At 37.7% G+C, this 23,272-nt stretch overlaps 2 protein-coding genes across 5 annotated transcripts in view; one reads left to right on the forward strand and one right to left on the reverse strand.

The window, feature by feature from the left end:
* Positions 1-2: 2 nt before the first annotated feature.
* On the reverse strand, positions 3-2,921 carry LOC136779168 (E3 ubiquitin ligase Rnf121). The gene is made up of 8 exons (XM_066736585.1): positions 2,792-2,921; positions 2,544-2,578; positions 2,306-2,447; positions 2,078-2,232; positions 1,773-2,001; positions 1,474-1,709; positions 1,273-1,389; positions 3-123 (listed from the first exon to the last, which is right to left on the reverse strand). Exons 1-8 carry the CDS (start codon positions 2,816-2,818, stop codon positions 48-50), a joined length of 1,017 nt encoding a protein of 338 aa, XP_066592682.1. The 5' UTR covers positions 2,819-2,921; the 3' UTR covers positions 3-47.
* A 575-nt stretch (positions 2,922-3,496) lies between these two features.
* Synd (protein kinase C and casein kinase substrate in neurons protein Synd) overlaps positions 3,497-23,272 on the forward strand; it is a 29,739-nt gene continuing 9,963 nt past the window's right edge. For 2 of the 4 annotated variants that reach the window (XM_066736576.1, XM_066736577.1), the window contains exon 1: positions 3,501-3,786. The gene's annotated coding sequence lies outside the window, so the exon portion shown is untranslated. Of the gene's footprint in view, positions 3,787-23,272 lie in introns of all 4 variants that reach the window. The other 2 variants (XM_066736580.1, XM_066736578.1) reach the window with 2 other exon arrangements.

Genomic DNA, 23,272 nt, shown 5'->3' on the forward strand with positions numbered 1-23,272 from the left:
CCATCAGCACTTTTTATGCAATTTAATTACAAAAATTACTAATACTACTAGTTCACGCTCTGGACTGAATGATTATTAAATATTGTTGATTGTATTTCGTAGTCATCTTTCTCCGATTTTATTCTGCAAAATATCGATTTATGCCAGTTTTCATTACTACTTATTATAGAATTTCAATGTTGATGACAGTGCATAATGAAACAATTATTCATGATAATCTGATTATATGAAATAATTAGTAAAAAGTAGGGGATAGGTATATTTTATTTCCTTTTTCTTTTTATTTTATTTTATTAGGAAACATTTTTTTTAAACAGCATTAGATATTTTACAAATCTTTATGTGTCTTTGAGAAGTTTTATTTACAATAATTATTTATTTTTCTCAAATCTCGAATAAACAGAATGGAAAAATAATAATTTTATCTTTCTGCAAATATTTTGAAAAATGGTTAAAAAAAGTATACTGTAGAATTTAAAAAATTGTAATAACTAATTTTAACAGAGGTATTTATTTTAATTCAATAAAGAAAGAGGCAAGCTAATTGTATAGACTTATTACTTTCTTCCATTGTACATTTACAAATATTCAAAATATTTTATCTTTCCATTTTTTTGTACACGCAATAAAAATGCGTAAATACTATATGTTGTTAAATGCTCTTGACAATAGTGATTTTGTTCAGTGCATTATACAATTAAAATGTATACATTGTATAATGTGAACCATTACCATAATTCAAGTGGACGCAAGAAAGAAAATGAACACGCATGTATTAGGGATCTACTAGCAGTCAATCATAATCTTTGAGATTTTTTATAATTGAATGCTTACTAAAAAGCAAATTTTATTACAACATCAGAATTAATAAATATTTTATTATTACTCAAATTAAAATCACAATTCTAACACAGGGACTCAATTGTATTTTATAAAATTTTTATATACTTTAAAAAATTTATATGATATCTCACAAGTAAAGCAATTGTTCTATCCGCACAATTATGAATTGCATAACAGATCTTTTGTTCATTCTTGAAAAACAATGTGTTCAAATATAAAAGATCGACTTGATCCCTTATAGAATGGCATTATTTTAAATAAATATGTACATAATTGTTCGACTATATGAATAGAGATAATAGATGTGATAAGTGCATGTACAAAATTACAAACATACATGTTTGACAAAATTAATTAAATACAATTTTGGAATAAGATGGCTTTGCCACCATGGAATCATCACAATGAGTTTAAAAAAATCCTACTTACTCAAGCCCCAAGACCCAATTGATACCTTGGACTAAAAATATAATGAGAGGCTGCCAAGCAACCAACCATCTAATCCAATCAAGTAATTGACCATACAAAATATGTGGTCTCTCCCATCTTAGAAGTTCATAAGGTACATATATTTTTTATTCTGAAATACTGATATTAATTAATCTGCATTAAATGCTTAGTAAAGGATACGGATTGTGAAACATCTTCTTCAGATCAACTTTCTCTTTACAATATGGACAAGTTTGTTTTTTTCCTACAATACACCAGCCTCTTATACAGAATTCATGAAAAACATGGTCACAGCTTAGCTTGTATGTATTTTCTAGTACACCTTCTTCATGTTCAGAGACTAAAAGTTTGTTTCCGCAAACAGCACATACCCATGGCTCCAGCACTCTTGTAGGCATTTTGCCTGGTGCATAATACTACAGATTTGAAGCAGAAACATTTCACATTTGTTATCATACATTAATTTCGACATAGCTTACCCCAATATGAGAAGCCATTGTGTCAGCACATATTTCAGCAATATCTCTTCCAAGCACTCCAAAATAAAGACCATAAAATACAAATAATAGGCCATAGTCGATCCAGACATGAGATTTAACATCAAATATCAGGTTTAAACCAAAAAATGTGGCCATCATTATTACATAGCCAACTATACCCAAAAAGTAACTAAGCTTATAAATAAAATAAAACCATTTGTACACTAGCCTTAAAATAAATATTAAAATCTTTGTTATTATCTTCAAACTCTGTATACTTTAAATGTACATAAGCAAATTTTTACCTTGGCGTAGTACCTTCAATAGGTCTTTGCATAGCTTTACGGACTATAAGTCCAGTTACACAAGAAGCTATTAACCAGAAGAAAATGAACCTCCACCAATGATTTCTTAAACTTACACCGAAGGGTATAATCCACATAATTATTAATGTTACAAACTAAAAAAAAGGAATTACTAGTACAGTAAGATAATGATATATCAATTATAGCTATGCAGTGTTATTTTATTACCTGATATGACTTAAAATGAAATTTTTTCCATTCGAATAAGAGAACCTGAGCAACTATTAATGTGACGAGAAGAATAACCAGCATTTCTGCGTGCATGGACTCATGTCCTCTATGCTGTTCATGCAATTTTATATGCTGCACTCTGAAAAGAAAATAATTATCAAATGCCAACAAATTTATTGAATTCGATTGCGGTAAAAAGTAATTAATAGTAATCGCTATAATTATTTAATTTTACCTCCATTTTTCATCTGGTGTTAACTCATCTTCACTCTAAAAAAATTCCAAAAAATTATGAATCATTGATAAGCATCAAAGAAACATTAATGAAAAATAAAATATTTAACGAAAGAAATATTTTTCGAATTCAAATATTTAACTTAGCGTAAGTTATATTTATTTAACCTTAATAGCGATAATTATGAAATAAAGTATGTTTGTAGCCTAGTATTATAAGTTTCTTTACAAAATAAAGAACAAAATTACCTTATTCGGCATTATATGTACATCCATGATTTATAATTTAATTTATTAATACTAGAAAAAATACAATTTAGTAAAGTGACATACTACGGCAAATGCTTTAGCTGCACATTCTACCAATTTTACTATTCATATTGTACACACTACTTAAAAGTTACTTACAGGTTAAACTTTCGTTTAGAAAGAAAGTAAAAAAATTCAAGATAAGCATAAAGTAACTCCAATATAGTAATCAAACACATTTTAAGATGAAATAACCGTTTATTTTTAATGCATAGCTCAATAATTAATAGTCGTTAATACATATAATTAAGAATATTTATCCCGTTTTTTAAATTTCGCGCGAATCGACAGAAACATACGCCATATTGCCAAGTCGTCTGCATTAACCATGAATATTAGCTTTGTAGATACGCTTGTAGAAAGAAATAGTTTCTTTAGGTGACCGATTGCATATAACTTATAAGCCTTGATTTTCCAAAGAAAAGTAGGCTAAAGGTAATACATATTAATGTGAAAATAAATTTAAGGAAAAATTTAGATAAAAGGCTACATATATATTAATTAAAAACAAAGAAAATATTAGGAATTTACTGAGATGTACGAGAGAACCTTTTCTGAACAGTTTTGCTTGACCTCCGTGATTATTCGTGTAGTTTCGGCTCTCGACGGTATTAAACCACGCCCATCGTTCGCCCTAGAGAGGAGGGAAGCTGTTCTGTTCTGGTTCTGGTCGTTCTAGTAGTTCACTCCGCGAAGCAGCAATATGAGTGCTTGTACCTTTTCCTGAGAAAACGCGTGACGTGACGAAAATTCATTATAGTAATATCGCGTGCCGATAGTGTCACCCGGCCGCGGTTAGTTTATGAAATTAGTGAGTGTATACAGTGCCCTGCCTGATTTTAATCGGTACACGTGGATATAATTTTTGGTTAGTTTCATAGTTTTGGAAGGATACCGCCAGTTGCCTGAACGGGTTGCCTCGAAGATTACCTTTGGTGAGCAAATGTATGATACTCGGTTCCTACACGATTATTTACTCCAAAAATCTATCTCGTAGCCTCTAAATGCTCAATCACATTACTTGAACGATATTCGGGGTAGAGTCTGCAGCGCAAAAACACTGTTCTACGTGGGCTCCTAAATTATAGATCGTTATCCATGGTTGATACCTCTGCTCGTCTACATGATACCTGCTTCTAGAACAACTGGACTCCAATCATGTATCTGGCCAAGGAGAATGCTATAAATTCGTAGCAGCAAAGGCTTGTCGAAATCTTCCGATAAAAAGATTGTTGTTTTAAGGAAAAATTATTCGCCTGCCTTTTCTACTTAATGTGCGTACAAGGATATTCTGAAAATATTAAGTATCATGGATTCAACAGATTGAATTTGAGTTTATCGAATCTTTAATTTTGAAAATTTGAAGTGTCAGCAACTGTTGTTTGCTTTACCATCTTGATATCGTCATATCGTCAGTAGAAACGTCAGATTTTGTCGGAAAAGCAATCTTTGACCAAAGGTTCATCTTTAAAATACATTCACTCTGAACATATAAGACCCTCTATTGAATGTAATTGCTGGGATTTCAGAGATAGAGATGGAAAACGTTAACACAGTTTTAAGCGATATTTATTTGTATGATGATTTTTCAATGGATCCTCATCTGAGTGTAGTGAATAATGCATGAGAAGGTGGTCGATCGAAGAAGAAACGCCAAAGTAGTTGCTTGTACATAGTAACATTATACTATACAGAAGTGTGAGGAACTGTTCTAAGGAGCAAAGTCCTCCCATCTAGTCGCTTGGATATTCTACAAATTGGATTCTGTCCAAGAGCCTGTAGACTCACTACGTTTACTCGGAGGGCGCAACTATTGCACTCCGTATCGGTTCATCGTCCACCCGGGACTATTTACATCCCGCCAATGAATCCGTTTACCGGGAAAATTATCTTTATTGCCACTCGGAGATGTCAGGGATGAGGATTTTCTCTGGAATATAGCGAATCAATGACCGAACCAATGACATTCGACGACGACTCGGCAGTGGAAGAATATACGATAAGAGATGGAGCTCGCGGCTGGGAACAAAACACACTTCTATCACATTTAAATCTAACGCGGAGTGAGTCAGACTTTAAATAGCTGATGATAGTGGAAGGAACGCATGACGCATTCTTGAATTTCGCAGCGCGAATGAGGATGCCTCGACACTAATGAAAATACCGACACGACGCAATTCGATTTACGGGAATAGTTTCAGCAATTTTATAATCTCGCGTGTCGCGCCCATTATCATTGTGCATTGCTTGCGCAGGGTCATGGTCGTTTTGTGAAAAATAAAAAAGGAACACACACATACACATACACTCCCACACACGCCCACCAGTGTTTTCCGCGCTTCACCGAATAATTTGAATTTTGCACAATTCCTCTATTAATCCCGTTGCTACAGAATTTGTCGAGTCTCAACTTTAGAAAAGAGCTTGGTAATGTTTGTCATCGGGTGATAAGGGATAAGCTGCTAGCATACACGGGCGAGGAATTTTTTTTCCCCGTGTATCGAGTCGATTATAGAAATTCCAGTCGAAATCTACCGTTCCTTCGTTCATTCTGAACAATCTGCGTTCCTCGAGTTGCTGTGATCGTTCTATGAACCTTTTCCACGGTACACGTATTCCGTACAGGCGTTCTACTTCCTGTAGATTGCTTTACCGTGAAGGCAGCATCGGGAGAGAGAGAGGGGGATAGAGAGAGAGATAATGCCAATCTTCATTAAACACGTTCGCGAGCCTAAGTAACATCCTCGCATGACGTCACGATTAATATTATATATGTATACATTAAAGAGGCAATTGGCGCGCCCAATTTGATCGATAAACAAAAGCATATCGCAAATTAAGGCTGCCACGTGCCTTTTTTTATAATCACTCGGAATAACGCGATGGGACAAGAATAAAAAATAAAATAGCGTCGAGTTTCCGTACAGATAAGAAAAGTCTCTCTTATCTTGGAGTATCCTTTCGTTAATCAACGATAGAGCAAAATTGCACCATATACGTATATATCATATCTGACAATTGGATCGATAAGTTCGAGGATTTATCGATTTATCCGAGCAATCGACGAGAAATTAGTTTTTCCCAGACACTTAATGCGAAAGGGGCAAATTGGAATTGCAAATTGCAGAGGTTCTCGCGAACAAAGGAATTATCATTTGCACGGTAATGATTAAGGCTACTTAAAAGTACGTAATCCTATTAGATCACAATAATAGCAGGGAATTATTGATTTATCGCTATAGCAAAAGGTATAAACAGCTCGCTGATAGTTTTCTAATATTTCCAAAATAGGCCGTAATTAGATAAGAGCAAGTATAAGAGAGTGATAACGCTTCTGTAATCGCATTGATAACATAATGCGTTATCAGAGTACATAAAAGTTGAGTAATTATACGAAATGAGTTTTTTTTGTCGGTGAAGAGGTAGAGGAGGAGGGGGGGGGGGAGGGGAGGGGGAGTTAGAGGTATAAGAGGAATCGAAGTGAAATAATGGGAGATTCTTTAAAGGAGTAAGGAACGTTGCGGTGCGCGCGCGGTGTGGCTGGCCAGGGTTAAACAGGTTCATTTGGCTGGAAATATTTAATGGGAAGAAGAGCAGAGTAGTGGAGTAGGAACTAGCAGGGAGCAGCAGCTAGCGCGAGCGTCATAAACGGCACAGTGGCCGGTCGTTACCGTCGAAGGGCTAATCAAGATGGCGATTAGCGAAGACTGGACGCAATGCGTGTCTCGAATTGCAAATCCTTCCATTGAGCGCGAACCTCTCCTGGTTGCGCTCGCTCGGCTTTTCATAGTCTCTGCACGGACGGTGAGCGTGTTGAAAAAATTGCACGCGTACAGACGGAAAAATAGTCGCGCCAGGCCAACCTCGCCGCGCTTCTTCCACTTGCATCGCCGAGCACCGCAATTTTTCCCCCTGTTGCTGCTGCTAGCTTTTTCTTTCTTCCTTTCTTTCTTTCTTTCTCCTACTATGTATACTCTCCTTTTTTCACACTTGGACGCTCATTGATTCGTAAAACGCGGAAGCGCAACGCTCTTAAACATTATTATTGCAATTTTTTAATTTTCCATTATAATTATACATAGAGGCACGCCGGGGTCAACAAAAGCTCAGTTTTCTAATAAACGTTTAAAGAGCGGTGTAAAAGAGAGTTATTATAGCCTCTATTGTTTTTATTATTGCTAGTGCCTTTGCTTTCCAGTATTACTCTCCTTTTTTTTCACACTCGAGAACTCATCGTTTAGCGGAAGCGCAGCAGCGTTCTTATAGAGATTAAAATTTTTAATTGTTATTGTAGAGACGCGAAGCTGGGTCATCGAAAGTGCAAATTTCTATAGTTTAAGAATGTGTGAGTGTAGGTTGGAATTTTTTATGCGTTTGTCTTTTTCAGCCATCCGAGCCAATGAAGAATTGCCGTAAAAATGATTTTGCTGTATTATAATGGCTTAGTTTCCCCGTGATTGGTGATCCGCTTGCTTTCCGTAGGAGGAAAAGTTAGTACAAGTGCGTGGCACGAGTACTATACATATATATATATATATATATATATATATATATATATATACGTGCGAGAGTCGAGAACTAGAAAGGAATGCCGATGGAAAGGCAATATCGATTGTCACGTATTATAGCGTGGATATCTAATGGCAACATTTATTGGTACTTTATTATATAGGTGTATTTCTCACGTTTCTCCGAGTTGAGATTCGTCACTCGCTGATCCTCGATATGATTCAAGAGAGAAATCCCACGAAGGACGGCCGGTATCGTTGTTGCTATTTTTCAATTTAAACTGCCTGCTTTACCTACTTCCTCTCTCTCTCTCTCTCTCTCTTACATTTGACACACATTTTCCTACTCCTCCCCCCACCCTCTGTCCCATCTCTTTTCTCTCTCTTACTCTTATTTTCGCTTTTCCGTCTGGAATCTCTTTGCGCCTGAATAAATGAATTATGCACGAAACAATTTTGACCAGTCTGTGTACTATATATGTTTCGTTGCTTAAAGTGCTTGAATCACTGCCAGAGGAAAAAATACTTTGATACAAATAAAAATTTATTTGAATAGTGCTGATTAAATATGTACATACGTGTTATTTTTAAGAGATTGGAGAGAAAGGTCAAGGGATTAGAATTCTATTGAATTTTGACGAAATCGATCCTTTATTGTTTGCTTAAAATTAACTTTGATGTCTTGAAAACGATAGAAATCGCGTAGAGATGTATCGCGTCACGTAGTTGAAGATAGAGAGAAATCGTAAGTTCCAAGGCGTAATAGTGCTAACGCATCAATACATTTAGGTATAAATACATGACGTCTTACGTCAGACACACGTCGTCTCTGCGTTTTATTCTCTATTCGAGGTCTAAGAACTCTAATTTTTTACGCCATTTTTTGTAGATGAGAGATTAACTTCAAAGAGTCGAATTCTAATTGTGAAGATAGCTTTGTTTTCCTTAAAATTTATTTTTTTTGCAGAAAAAACAACAACTATTTTTAAAACAGCATAAAATTATAGAAATATTAGCAATTCTATAAAAACTCCAATTCTTTTAATATTTTCTTACTCATATTCTTATTAATTTATTTTGCAGATTTTATTAAAAAAATACTGAATGTATCTATATTTTTTGTGTCGTTAGTCCGATCTTTACTAAATTAACCTCTTAATAAATAGCTGCTTAGATCAAACAAAAGTTATTTTAATCAAAGCAATTTGAATTGAATTTTAAACAATGTCATTAATATCCAGTAAATATTTATAACTGGCACGAATAGAAAAAGAAAGAAACGTCTATTTCAACCAAACGATTATTTTCTCAGTGCAGGAGGACGATTAAGGCGATTTAGCTTTAAAAACCTGCCGCTCAATTCGTGAAAATCATTACCAGGAATTCAATATAGAGAGAGCAGTGTATATCGGGACGTATCGCTCGAATGAACGATCGTTGGATTGCCTTTAATTGGCAAGGTCTTCTCGAAGGATCTATCAAGACTCGGAGTGTGTACCTTGGGTGTACACGAAGGCGAAATAGCGGTCGTGGCCGAGCGATATACTTGAAATGCACCTTTATCGATCCCTCACTCTCCCACGAAAGAAAAGAAGAGGCCAATTTTCCGGCTCACTTGAAAACTTAAGCCCCCCCCCTCCCTCCTAAACAACCCACACTCGGATCTCTCATAAAATACTTCCTTTAATTCTTATATATATGAAAATTCTTGCTACGCACTCGGAAGACCACCAACATATATACACGCATACCAATTACAATATTTATTTCTTACGAATGAATAAAGTATACAGCAAAGGAATAGCTGAATGGCGCGGTGGTGAACTTCGTAATTTGCAACGGTGAAGCCGGAAGCAGCGAGACGCAACGCTCTTACCGGCGTCGAGTGTCCTTTCACTGTGCGCGCAGGAATTAACATTGGTTGCGTCAAGAATGTGGACTTTTCTATAGGTTGAAAGCAGCAGTGGTGGCAGCGGCGAGACCACCCCTGAAATGTCGACACATTCACCGACTGGATAAATTTAGCTTGAGCAGTTTTTCGCGCACTGCGATCCGCGGCCAATCGTACTGCGATTGGCGGCAAGCAACAACAAATGGACCGCATACGCCGGATAACTCCATGCAGCGTACAATTATCGTTGGTTAGCGGACGAAGAATGCGGTACCTCCGCGTTTAAGCCGCATAGCGCACTCTCGCGTCCTCCAGAGGACGTCCATTTTCTTCAGCAATTCATATCCGCCGCCGAGCGTTATATTATAATATTCCTTGATTCGATCGCCAAAGGTCTCTGATAACCGGCGCAGGTAAATTTCAGTGGAGGCAATGAACGTGAGTAATTGCCAGGGGCAAGCGCGATTTTGTCGCGCGATAACGGCGCTAATAGCTCGTTGCATAATGCCAATTATGCAGCAGTGCACCGTGATCCGATTGTAGTTGCAATTGGAATGCAGTAGAATTTTCGTGCGAGCCTATGATGTCTTTCCGTATATATGTATATATTTGTGTATGTATGTAGGAGCTAGGTCTGTCCTGTTATGATGTCGAGCGAACGAAACGATGCCCTGTGCTAATTGCAGCTGCTGTTGGTGAATCTAGGAAGACTGGAGGGGGGGGGGGGGAGGACGCGAGTCGCGCAAGCTGCCTGGAATTTGGGACAAGTTCAATGGGAGAGGAGAGCTTTGAGTGAGTCGTACTCGTAGGAGAGGAGCCGAAGGTCAAAGGTGAGAGAGAGAGAACCCGTTACGTTGCTAAGTCCTTGGTTCGTCAGTGGTACCGAGTACACCGAGTACGGAGTGCGAATAACCCGAGAATCGAACGAGCCTTCGATATATTGTCGCGCATCGCTCATTTATTCAGTGATTGGATCGATTATACCAAATTATTCCATTTTTCTTTCTTTTATTCCGAAAGCGAAACTTGTTCTTTTTTCAACTTTTGCCGATGCTGTTTTGCATTCGAAAATATATTCTTTTTATAATGTTGATTGGAAGCGCTCGTTAGAATTATATTTATGTGAGTGATTTATTAGTTATTCAATAATTTGCTTAATCAGTGTAATTAAGGTAATGCTTTTGCGTAGATAAACAATATATTGCGTTGATTAACGTTAAAGCACTGATCGGGGGATAATTAATAGCATTAAGTGTATATTCATATTTTCATTCAAAAAAATTAATCGAATAATAGATAAACGATAATTAATATATTTCTTTGATTCATTTTAACCAGTTACGTGTTTATGTATATAGCATCAATCAATTTATAAATGTATCATTTTGCTTTCAACTCGATAAATGCACATTAGTTGGTACAGGAATATTAAATAATATTATATTATATTTATATAAACCTGTAACCGTATAATAAGAATAAATGCTCCAATGAACGTTTTAATGCATGGATATTAGGTAATTTATGTTCGAGTGCGGAGCAGTAGTGCAGAGCTGCGATTAGAATTCTCTTCAAGGTCATACTTCTTTGGAGCTTTCCGAAAGAAATCTTTGTTTCTTGCATATGTTTATAAAGAGAGAAAAAAGTAGTTGTGTCGTGGTTCTGATTATCACTTGTTATTCGCGCCCAGCCGTTTTAACGCTCTATTACGTAATTTGCATAGCTCTCAAAGGTGCACCAGCAATGGCCATATCTGCACCTACGCACGTGTCCCCATTAAAAGGCAGCTGCACCAGCACCAAGTTGCATTCTAAACATCGACGAGCGAGAAACAGTCATGCTTCTTCAAATGGTCATGCAAAGTCAATCTGGACCAAAAGCGATACTCAGCTGTAAACCTCTTCTATTTTTCCCCTCAATTGCGTCACTATTTGTTCTCATGCCTCAAATTTTATCAATGTTTTTTTAGAACAATCAATCGTGCATTCTTAAGATACGATAAGCGCATATGTGATAATACTACCGACCTACATTGTGTCGAGTATCGTGCATTATTATGAAGCTTGTCAAGTACATTTCTACTACCACTATATAGAATCTCAGATCGATTCCACAACTATATAGCTTGAAACTGTTACTGGAGTATGACGAATTAACCATTAAGCTTGATAGAAACAGCAGAGAACAAAATTTCTGTAAAGCTTTATTTAATTTTGGAGAATTCAGTCAAGGATAATAAGCGAGTTTTACAGGGAGAAATTCATGTAAAATAAATACATGATTTTGCTGTTGTTTGTATTAGCCGAACGTGATCGGAAATCGAATAAAATGGATTTTACTTGTGTTGTAATACCTGCGGACGGATACCTTTGGCTTCTTCGATTGGTATATACGTTCTATTATCAGGGCATGAGTCACGTTGTTACCGAAATAGTCGTAAATCATTTACCGATATTTAATATCAACGAGTAACGATTCGAAAAAAAAGTCTGTTGTTCGAAGAAATAAGGAATAGAAAACAGCGAGTATAGAGTTTTCTTCATTATTCTCGGCTAAACTAAAGTTTTGCGCGAAAAGCTGATAATTGATTTTTACGGCAAGGCCATGCTTTAAAAAGCCTCCTGCTTCCTCAGTCCCCCAGCCAGGAAGTATTCGCTACGGGAGTAGAGTTTGGTTGCTCGAAAATCGATCGGAGCGTGCGTAGGCTTTTCATGCCAAATGCGATTAAATTATTTTCGCGTCCAGTCATCGATGGATAATAACACTCGCCGTGTTTGCCGTGTTCTTCTAGATAAATAAATATAATTGCACAACGGTGCAACGATGCGTCTGATGTAATTTCGAGATTGGCAAGTTGTATGCAGCTATATACAGAATTTCATTGGTGCTCGATGGGTGAAACAAGAAACTCCGATGATGATAAACTGAGTCATCGAGAGGAGAATTGGATGACACGGAGTATATATCCATGACTGACTGTTAATGCTGATCGAACGATATATACACGTGTACCGCTGCGAATGTGTACAACATTTGCACACGTGCTGGAAAGCGCACTTCCGTTTCGGGATGCGCGCAACTTTCGTCGACGACGATTTCTCTGCGCAAAAAAGTTCTTTTCTGCTCGAATAACCTTTCTCACGATTGTCTCCCTCCTGTTCGACTCGATCGATAAGACCTTCAAAGCTGGCGGAAGGAAAATTTTCCTTTTCAAAGTTTACCAATCGGACAACACATATATGCTATACATATAGTAGTATATAACTGTAAATGCAGCTTTTACTAATTCGTATATATATACATATATATATATATATATATATTAGTACAGCTATGCCTGGAATGCAGATAACGAGCTAGCGTCCGGTGTGTAGGGATTCGAAGATGATGGAAGTCCAGATGGTCGAGATATGGTGGAAAGCGATTAGAAGTGGTTCAGAGTTACGCGAGCGCGAGAGAGCGAGCGAGAGAGTTTAATTCGATGGCAAAGATTCGAGTCGATCGAGAGAAACGATAAGAGACCTGATTTGGTGTCGGTAATAGGCCAGTAGGTATTCCATGCGGTTTCGCTCCCCCCCCCCCCTACCCCCCTCCATCCCTCAACCTGCGCGACAGTGACTTTCAACCTGAAAGCTGCTTTGCCAAGCTGCTTGTTTCTCGCTTTTTACTCCTTCCTGCTCTTTGCTGCTGCTGCAATACCAATCACACACCGATTTTTCCTTTGCAATTCATTCATTCATCAATATCCTTCATATTCCCTCGACTTACTTCCCATTCACCAGTGTCAATTTAGCAAGCACCCCAAATTTTGAAAATGGAAAATAACCAAAGAGTTCTAGTAGCACCCGGAAAAGTTCTACCGTTTCTTGCTATTTTTGAAAAATGTTCTGCAGATTGAATTTGAAAAACTATAAAAAGATGATTTAGGGTGCCAACTTCACATTCTCTAATATTCAAACGCTTGTATCCTTTAAACTAAAAGTCCTGTCGATAAAAACTAATATATACATAGTTATTGAACTCTTTGGGATGCCATTAGAACTCTAGTTAAAAATCAAAGATTAAAAAAAACAGGATACAAGCGTTTGAATCTCGGTTTGAATATTAGAGAATGTGAAGTTGGCACCCTAAATCATCATTTTATAGTTTTTCGAGTTCAATCTGCAGAACATTTTTCAAAAGTAGCAAGGAACTGTAGAACTTTTCCGGGTGCTACCACACTGAGAAAAATGTTTTCATCCAATTAACAGTTATTCGTGATATCAATAACTAAATTTATTGATATTATGAATAAATTGACAATCAATTATTTTTTCGTAATATTAATAAAATTAATTTATTAATATCACGAGTAACTGTTAATTGGATGTAAATCAATGGGAAATTTTTCTCAGTGCAGAACTCTTTGGTTTTTTTTCACTTTTAAAATTTGGGGTTCTAACTTCACACTGGTTTCCCATTCTCATATTTATAAGCGAAACTTGTCCGATCAGTCTCAATTCAGACACGTTCTTCCTCCACCAAACCTGGGAATCATTTGAAATCAATATATGCGGAAGAGAGCTACTTTCCTTTTTAAGTTTCTCCTTTCCATTTACCACCGATTCGACGTTTCCCCAAAGAAACGAGTTTTCGCGCTTTATCAGCAATATTAAGCTCTATTGCTGTATTGCTGTATCGTCGTCGTCGTCATCAGGAAGAACGCTTCATTCATTGCACGAATCTTACGAGTTCTCCCAAAGTTTCTTCAACTGGAAAATGCAAATTTTACAGTGATTTACTCTGGATTTGCAATTGAGAGTGAAGGCAGAGAGGGGATGAGTGGAGGTGGATCGTTGAGAGTTATTTAGCGCTTAGTCGGACTTCTCGCGCGCGGGTATCGTGAGAGCATAACTGTAGTTTTTGCTACCCACGCGTACTCGACTGGCGTCAATGGTCAAAAAATAGTTGGTCATTCTGACGCGAGGGTTATTCTTGTGTGATGAGGAGAAGAAGAAGCTATGAGGAAGAAGAAGAAGAAGAAGAAGCAAAGTCGAGCCGGATGAATGTACAATAAAGCACATACGTACATGTTGGAAGAATAAAAGTGTTGCGGCGCGGATAGCTCACAAGTCCCCAAAGCCATTTGTCAGTGCAATTAAGACACCAGACGATGCTCGCGTCACGCCCGCCAGTTTAATCCAATTATCTTCCATCTCTCTCTCTCTCTCTCTCTTTCAGCCGCGTCGCGTCCCTCGTCTTATCGCAATGAGTTTCCTCGCCAAACTCACAATAGCCATTCAAGACGCTCCCCTACACTTATTAAATTCTTTCTTCCCGAAGCTCATCTCCAATTTTTATGCCGTCCCGAAGCCCTCGTCCCGGTGTCCGTTATTCGTCCCGAATGAAAATGAATAACAACGTGTATTAGCTCGAACGAAAGACTAAGCCATCCTATAGGAATAGGTATACTTTACGGCCAGTTGAAATGTATATGGAAAAATGTGGAAAGGAGCTGTAATAATAAAAATCGAGAAGATGTACATTTGGATGATTCATGTCCCTCGTACAATAATTCAAGTGGTGCCAGACTGTTTGAGAAAGTTGGTATATACAAAGTCGAGGAGATTTTCTTCTTGATTGTTAATTGGCTAGTCGTGATATATTTATGTTTAGATGTGTATAGGAATGAGAGGGATAGGGAATGGAATGTAAGAAATGCATTATAGCGTGTGTATTACGTGCTGTCAGTGAACGAGTTGACGGTCCAGATGTGCCGATAGCTACGACGATCCGCTTGCTTATTTAGGTCTCTGAACTCGACTCTCGGAGAAGTTGCAAGGCTGAGGAAGAAGAAGAACCGGTCGCGGATTCTACCTGTACCAATATCTCCATATCAACCTGTGCCGAGGTGCATGATGAAGAAGGCGCATGCGCTGAATTCTACCCTCCCCCCGTACTACAACTCACGGCTCTCTTTCTATCTTTGTAACACCAGCACCCAAGACTCCCGCTCTTTCTTCCCACTAGCTTCTCTCTTCATGGTCGTCGTCCCGTCCCATTCCGTCCCGCGCCAACAACAGCAGCGCTCTCTCTCTCTCTCTCGCTTCCAACAACATCCTCTCTTCCGAACGAACGAAAGAACGCTTCAACGGACCCGAGAATCTGCCAACCGATTTGGTCACTCCTCTCACTCCCATTCACTGCTGTTACTGATGATACCTCCGTATAGCGTACCACATCGGCCAAGCCTCACTTTGCTCGCAGATTTATAGCCAGTAACACTTATACCCGATGTTTATAATTCCTCGGTGTAATTAACGCGTTCCGAATCTCTTTTATTTTGTCTTTATATCGTCGTTAGTGGATGATTCGATCTTTCAAAATCCTATGTAAAATAGACTAATTGAATAATGAGGAAAGAAACGGTGATTCTCATCCCGAGTGGAGTCCGTCCGTATCGATTAAGTCGTCGAGTGGTTGGTGGCAAATCGAGAAGGGGTTGGCTTCTTCCTCCTCGTCCGGGAGGAGGCCGTAGCGGTGTTGAATCCTGTTATAAATCGGCGGCCCGTAATCATATTGCCGGCAGACGAGGCTGCGACACGCTCGAATTAACTAGCGGGAAAAAGTCAGCCACGATGTAGCTAAAACGACAAACGCAACTTTTCCATCGCGACCTGCTGCTCCACATTCGTCCCGTCGAGTCCCGTCCTGCCTGAACGCGAGCACGGATCGTAAGAAAGCGACGCGACGACGACGACGAGCCGGCATCAATCGACCAACGCTAATCTCTATTATGCCCATTCTCTTGGATATGACATTGTTTTTTTCTCTCTTCCAGCTCGTATTCACCCCCACCTCCTAACCACGCCAGTTTTTTTATCTCTATATATATCTATCAGGAGGGATTTTATACAGTGATTAAGGTTCTCAAACATTTCGAACGTCTCACGTTTCATCATCCAGCACCGCAACACGCTATTTAGCAAAATATAATACGCGTGGCAAAAATCGGTATATGAAAGCAGCTCAAAGTTTATTCCAATTCTGTCAGTGTGTGTGTGTTTTGTGAAACGTACAGTGCACGCAGAAAGTATTATGACACAATTTGCAGAAGTGAACTCTCCGGATGGAATAACGACCGAGTTTGCTTCGTAACAACTCACGAGAACGAAGTTATTTGGCTTCGCTTAAACTGGCCAATATAGCCCAACATTATCTACTTGATATATGTATATGTTCTTTCTCCCGTAATAATTTTATTATTACCAAACTAGATTCACGTTCCACGAAATATGTTCCACGATCGCAACACTTTACGCAAAATATTCTCCCGCAAAACTCTCTGTCGTTATAACATGTATTTTCCGTGATTGATGATCTCATTGTGTTCATTGATTTCAAACGACCGCTTGATTGTTGCTTTATTCGATCTTTATTGGGTTCATAGAGAGTATCATGATGTAATGCTGACACAATTTTTAATAAATAGTCGAATTGTGTTTTATTACTGGAGTTACGATTGTAGAAAATACTCTCGCTTTTTATTGCTTTCATGGCAATTTTCGCTATGTAAATTATAGCTCTGATTATGAGTTAATAAGGGGGTCGTTGTTATAAAGAGTGGTTGGTGGAAATTGAATGCTTTTTATTGATAAGATATTCTTAGAAAAATGCTGTGATGATAAGAATATTATACAATCGAATAATATTTTATAAATCCTATCGTTACCTGCTGCTTGCATTAATAGGTTGGGTTCGTTACTCTGCTCCCCCCCCCCCCTTCCCCCCTTCCCGTACTTGATTCTCGCATTGTGCTTCCTGATGCTACCTGACTACGAAACTACTTTGTCCAGCCCAGACATTACTGTTGCAACACAAAGGAAGTTACTTTTAATGATTCGTTAAAGGCAACAAACGACTCGACAAAATCATAAATTATATATATATATATATGTAACAACAAGAAACCTTTTTTAATGCGATAAAATCACAATATTGTTATGCAGCATTTCTTATAATCTCAACTCTCATCGTTCCAACAAAAAGTACAAAAATAAACGTGATTTAACAGATGCTATTAGGTAATTGCATAATAGAGCAGATAAGTTTAATATTTGGTTATTATATATACGAGCGGAGCAGTCCACGTGGAACAGTAACAACCGAGTAATAGCCTGCTTGCAATAAATGATAATTTTCTTGGGAAAAAAACTGCTAGAGAAATGTGGCAGAATTGAAAAGAAAGATTTTCCGCAGACATTTTCAATTGGAAGCTGTTTTACGAATAGACAGCAGAAGACTCGGTATAAATGTTACGCCTGTTATGCAAGAAAGTCGACTGCTCCGTTCGAAAATCCGGTCTTATTTGTCCATAAGACTGTTTTTATTCCTCTTCATCGCTCCCACCGTTTTTTTTTCTCATGACTGAACAAGTCTTATTGCATTTAACGCAAACAAAATTCATTTCATGTGAGAAAAAATCGTTTATGACATCCTTCCAACTGCGCGCGGTATTTTACTTCGTAACATAAACGTATAGATAAGAGATTTCATCCGTTTTTATTTGTAATCGATCTTGAAGAAGCGATAAGACGATAAGATTCTGTTTTTGTATCTTGAATTGTCTCGGTGATGAGAAGCTGTTCTTTTTTGTCCCTGACGACGATATTGGAGTAAACTCGGTCGGTAAAAGCGATCGAGGGACGAACGACTACAGTGGATCCGGCGGCGCTTCCTCGTCTCGAGCTAAGTAGTAGTGACCTTAGGAAACGTAAAGTATGGAATTGTTGAATGTGTGTCTAGCAATACGAGTGAGTCAAGGACACGCCTCGTCGGCGGCCGTGTGCTTCGTCATGCAAATGTTCCTGTGTGCGTGAGACTGTCCGATATTATTTCCATACGGTCAAATACACGCTGCTGTGGTAATTACAAATACTGCTCTGTGCATCTTTTTAACGAGGCTCTGTAAACTCGTGAAGTTTGAAGCAAGTAGCCGATCTATCTATATCTATCGGTGCAAGCAGCAATCGCGCAATTAACAACTTTCTACGACATCTAGTGTAAATAACGATTGGAATACAGTTATTCGAAAATTCTCATACAGCTTTGCGAATAATCGACACTATATCTGGATGCTTTATATTTTCCTCGTAAATTATAATCACTAGCGGTGACTCTTCAAAAGTTTCTCTTATAAGAGTTACGGAGTCTGCAATTGGTTCTACGATGCCTTTAGTATATACGGCTCTTGGGATAAAGCAGAGGTACAAAACACCCACGTAAGCTAAAATTAATGGAAAAGCTGGGTGAGAATTTTTCGAGGAATTTTTTTCTACAAAAGTATGGCAAACAACTTGGTTAGAACAAAATCTACGAGTCCAAGGACATATATTCACTTGGGGTGCTTTTAGAATCTCGGAGATGTTAAGATATACTGAAACCAAGACTAATATTGTAGCAACAATTTAATTTATTATATGCCAATTATACCATGTGTATTTAATAATGTTATAAATATTAATTTTGTTTCTTTAGAATTAACTTAGAAGCGAATAGTGTATTTAGGAAAGAGAGAACGAGATGACAGGTCTATATTCATTTAACTTAGGAGACTCTGGCTAAAACTGTGGCTGCTGCTAGTTTAAGAGAGAAATATTTGAGTGAGAAGGAATCTAGTATAAATGGTGTCTTTTCCAGAAGTTTTTTTTATAAGATGGACAATATTTTATTTTAGCTGAATTATTTAATAAGCTTAAATATTTAATGTCTGTAACAAACATATTTTTTGTAACCCAGATTAAAAATAGCTGCACAGTTGTTTCTTAACTCAGATTTGCCCCGTGCAACGCCTGGGATGTTCTTTAATGGATTGAAACAAAAATTGCATAAACTCTTAGTTAAAATACGTTCTCACGCTTTGCATGAGACTAAAATAAAATTGATGAAAAGCTTGATTATTATAATAATGGTTTCTTGTAATTTATTTATTAATAAATTATCTCAGATTGCTTTTTTTATATCAATTGAAATTTATGCAAAGCGTTTGAACGTATTTTAATGGGGAAGTAATAAAATTTTTATTCCCTTTTATTAGATGGTCCTGGACGTTGTACGCCGTAAATCTGAGAAATTAACTTTAAGCAGTAGCTACGCTTTCCTTTTGAATTAAATAAAACTCTTTTCATACATTAAATGCTTAGTTTTATGTACAGGGTGCCTCGATAACAATCGTCACCCAAATATCTTTGAATAAAAACTTCTTTTAGTCAAAGGTGCTTTGATGATTTCAAGGTTAAACTTCCTTTTTAAATGCAATCTCCTGTTTTCTAATGCATATCCTTGTATAGCTTTTATTAAGATTTTTCCAAAACCCTATATTCATTTTTTCATATCATTCAGCTATTTACGAGTAATTTTCAATTGAAATTGCATATTGTTGTGGATTGGAGTGCAATAGTATGCGTAACAACTACACGTATACAAGTCGATAGTCACTCACCTGTGTGAATATGCTTTCAATTCGAAATTATGCTGTAAATAAACAGATGAAATGAAAAAAATGAAAGTGGGCTGTTAGAAAGCTTTTGAAATAAGTTGTACAAGATATGTAATATAAAACAAGAGGTTATACATTTATAAAAAAGTATCATCTTGAAATTTCCGAAGCACCTTCGTCAAAAACAATGTTTTTGTTGTCATATAATACTTTTCTTTACATCATGTAATTTTCATACTATAGATTTTTCTCTAAATTACACAAATACAATGGTACTTACTATTTAGGATCAATATAGTTATTGAAATATTCTCTATAATTTGCTCACATGTAAAAAATTTGTTTATACTCTTAAATAAAAATTCTGACAAAAAATATAGTAATTTCACCAGATGCCCCCCTTAAGATAACACGGTTATAGATATACCGGTCGAGACCAGTTAATGCTATGCCTAATCTATAAATTTGAATAGTATAAATAATCATAAGAAAAAAGTTCTTATACCATTTTAAATCTAGAACGTAATAAACAAGTTACGAGGATTAAAAATTGCTTAATTCGATCCTTCATGACGAAGTCTCGAGAATTAGTATCCATACCTCGAGTTTTTTAATTTGTAGTTTTAAAGTATCAAAAGTATAACAGAGACCTTCCAGAAAGAACTCTCGAAGACTAATTTTACGCCTGCAGTTTGTTGGGTAGAAATCATTTTCAGTGGACTCTGTGTTTCTGAATAGGTTGAAATCGATAAATCGAATTAATTAAAGCCGAGAGCCTCGTAAATATAGAAAGGGATGAGAGAAACGAGAAAGTTTTCTCGCAAAGTTTAAGGAAAGAGAATAATACAATTGAAAGAATTGTAAGACACAAAGAAGAACTTGACTCGTATATAGTGTTCTTGACACGCACTGTTGCTCACACACGCAAGTCTTCCTCACCCTTTTCATTCGATGCTCGAGCCCTTTTACCTACGCACCTAGCGTACAGGTAGATAATTATACGTAATTAAAATCTTACAGCATTAATAACTACTCCCCTATTGACCTTGGCCCCAGTGCACCAACTCTTTGTTGAAAATCTCTTCAGAGAACATCTGAAAATACTCCCCGAGTATTTTAACTCAATTAATCACTATACATATATTGAGCGAAGAAACGCTCGAATCTTAATTTAGTATAGGAGATTGATCTTTAAAATTATCTGGAACTGATAGAACCAGGATATCTCACACATTTCTACGCCGAAAGATAACAAACTGGTATTTGCATGGATCGTGACAAAAGTGCATCTGAGCCGGAAAGAATGTTCCTGGCGCAGATGTATTTTTTTTTTTTTTTTTTTTTTTCGAGGACAAAAGATTTGCTTGCAACCAAGGCTCGCTGCAATATCGACCCAGATTCACCCCTGGTACATTCAAACTTCAAACTCTTCCCTCTCTGTTTCTCTCCTGCGAGATATACCTCTTACCCCTGACCCCTTTCCCCCGAAACTCTTCTCCAGAGAACCACCTTATCAAAATCAGCGCCTGACTACAGAATGCTACTTTACTATCGCGGAACATCAACCCACCCCTTCTCCCCCTCCTCACACCACCATCCCTCGCTTTAGAAATATAAAGTATATAGAGAAAAGAAGCGTGCACACATACAAAGGCGCACACTAGGACGATGTATTGATTAGCAAAATGAGGAAACCTCTCGTTGAATCGTCATTGGTCACAGGGGGGAATAGTTTGATTGGAGAAATTTTAATTGGAATTTGTGAGTGGTTCGAGTAGTTGTTGAAGAGACCTTGACTTTATCGATGCTCAGTCCGGAGCTTCAGCGTTCCTAGTTAAATTCATGCTAGGGAACATTGGCAAATGGCCGTAGAGAATTGCAGCGGACAGACTGCCTCGTGCAAATGGCAGGATGGATGCTGCCGCTTCGATGTCCACTGCAGCCAACGCTCGGCCATGAAATCACGGTGTCCCCGGCGGATTATAAACCCTGCAGAAACTACACATCCAAGTCTTATCGCGACAAAAACTCTTCTATGCGCCTTTCTCTGGAATTCCCTTCGAATTGATTTCACTTCTGAGAAATTTTCACGCGGAGAGGAGAGAAATACGTATCACGGACGATCATTTCTTTTAACTTATACTTATTAGGTAGAGGCTAATTAGCCTTGAAAGGATAGATGTAACGTCCCATTGGTAGACTCATCAACTGGTTAGCGTGAATCGATCGATGTCCTCATCTCGCGATCATCGATGATGACTGCTACTCATCCGGAACTCGATGCGTTGCTACATCGAGCAACACAGAATCTTCTGTCACTAATACATATTTCACAAAAGTTTGCTTCTCAAACGCCTTGTAATCTTATCAGAGCCAAGCAAGCATTCTAAGAATGTTAATCTCGAAGAATCATTCCATCCGTGGCATCATTACGAGTGCATGACAATGACGATACGCCTTATATGTACTATTTTCCTCTGTTCGCACATATATATATATATATATAGAATACCCAGTAGAATCTCACTTTCGAAAATGGCAAAATTTCGCAAAGCAGCGTTTGATGGTTCGAATCGCAAGAAAGGAAGTTTTCGCGCGGTATTATAAAATATACACGGTGGTACCACGTTGAATGGAACAGGTGATTTCATGGATATCGGAGGATCTCCGGCTGGGAATCTGTGCCAGCGTTGAACAATGCTGTGAGAGTCCCGACAGTTAACCAAATGGATGGCCTTAAAAGCAACAGCGTCATGTTGCCGGCAGGTTAGGTAAGGAGAACGCATCGTCCACGCTGCTGAATTGCAGGGGGGAAGCGAACGATTTTACCAGCATGCTGCTGCTGCAGTCTTCCTTCTTCCACAACCTGGACTGCAAATCCATTGCGTGGTTAATGGTGCTGATAAACGCATCTACGTTCCACAAAATTCTCAACCGCACTTGTCTCGATCACCACTGGTTTTTAAAGAACCGAGAGATTCGTTTTTTCTCCTCTCAACACATGAACCACTGCGTTAATACATGCACGTATGCTCGAAAAGGTATTAAATGATTCTTCTTCTGTCAATGTGTTGGATACGTAACGGGACGAAGAGGATTAGCAAAAAGACACACTCGTTATTAAAGCTACTTATTGGTGTAATTTTGCCTCGCTAAGCACGCAATTACATTCACTATTCTTATCACGTGATTGCTGGGGCTCGTGTTTTAAATTCGATCGACGTATAAAGCACGCTTAAACGATACATAATTCCCTCAGCCATCACTCGATCCCCTTTTCTTACTCTATCTCTCTGTCTACGTACGTAATAGTACATTAGCCAAAGGCTCTTATTAGACAATTAGATCTACCGATAAAGCACGAGGTCAAAAGATCCATTTTCAAATCCTCGCTTTTTAAAGCCCGTATATATCAATGATGATGTGTAGAACAGTTCTTCTTTAATTTTCTCAACTCAATAACAGTGACTCGTTTTTATTTTTCATTCATTTACTCGTAGACTTTATAGTCTGAATGTTCATTGTTCTATATTAGTTTTTAACTG

This window comes from Prorops nasuta, unplaced genomic scaffold (assembly GCF_024137725.1).
Source record: "Prorops nasuta isolate Cenicafe-Biocafe unplaced genomic scaffold, Cenicafe_Pnas_1.2 PNAS00015, whole genome shotgun sequence".
Lineage (NCBI taxonomy): Eukaryota > Metazoa > Arthropoda > Insecta > Hymenoptera > Bethylidae > Prorops > Prorops nasuta.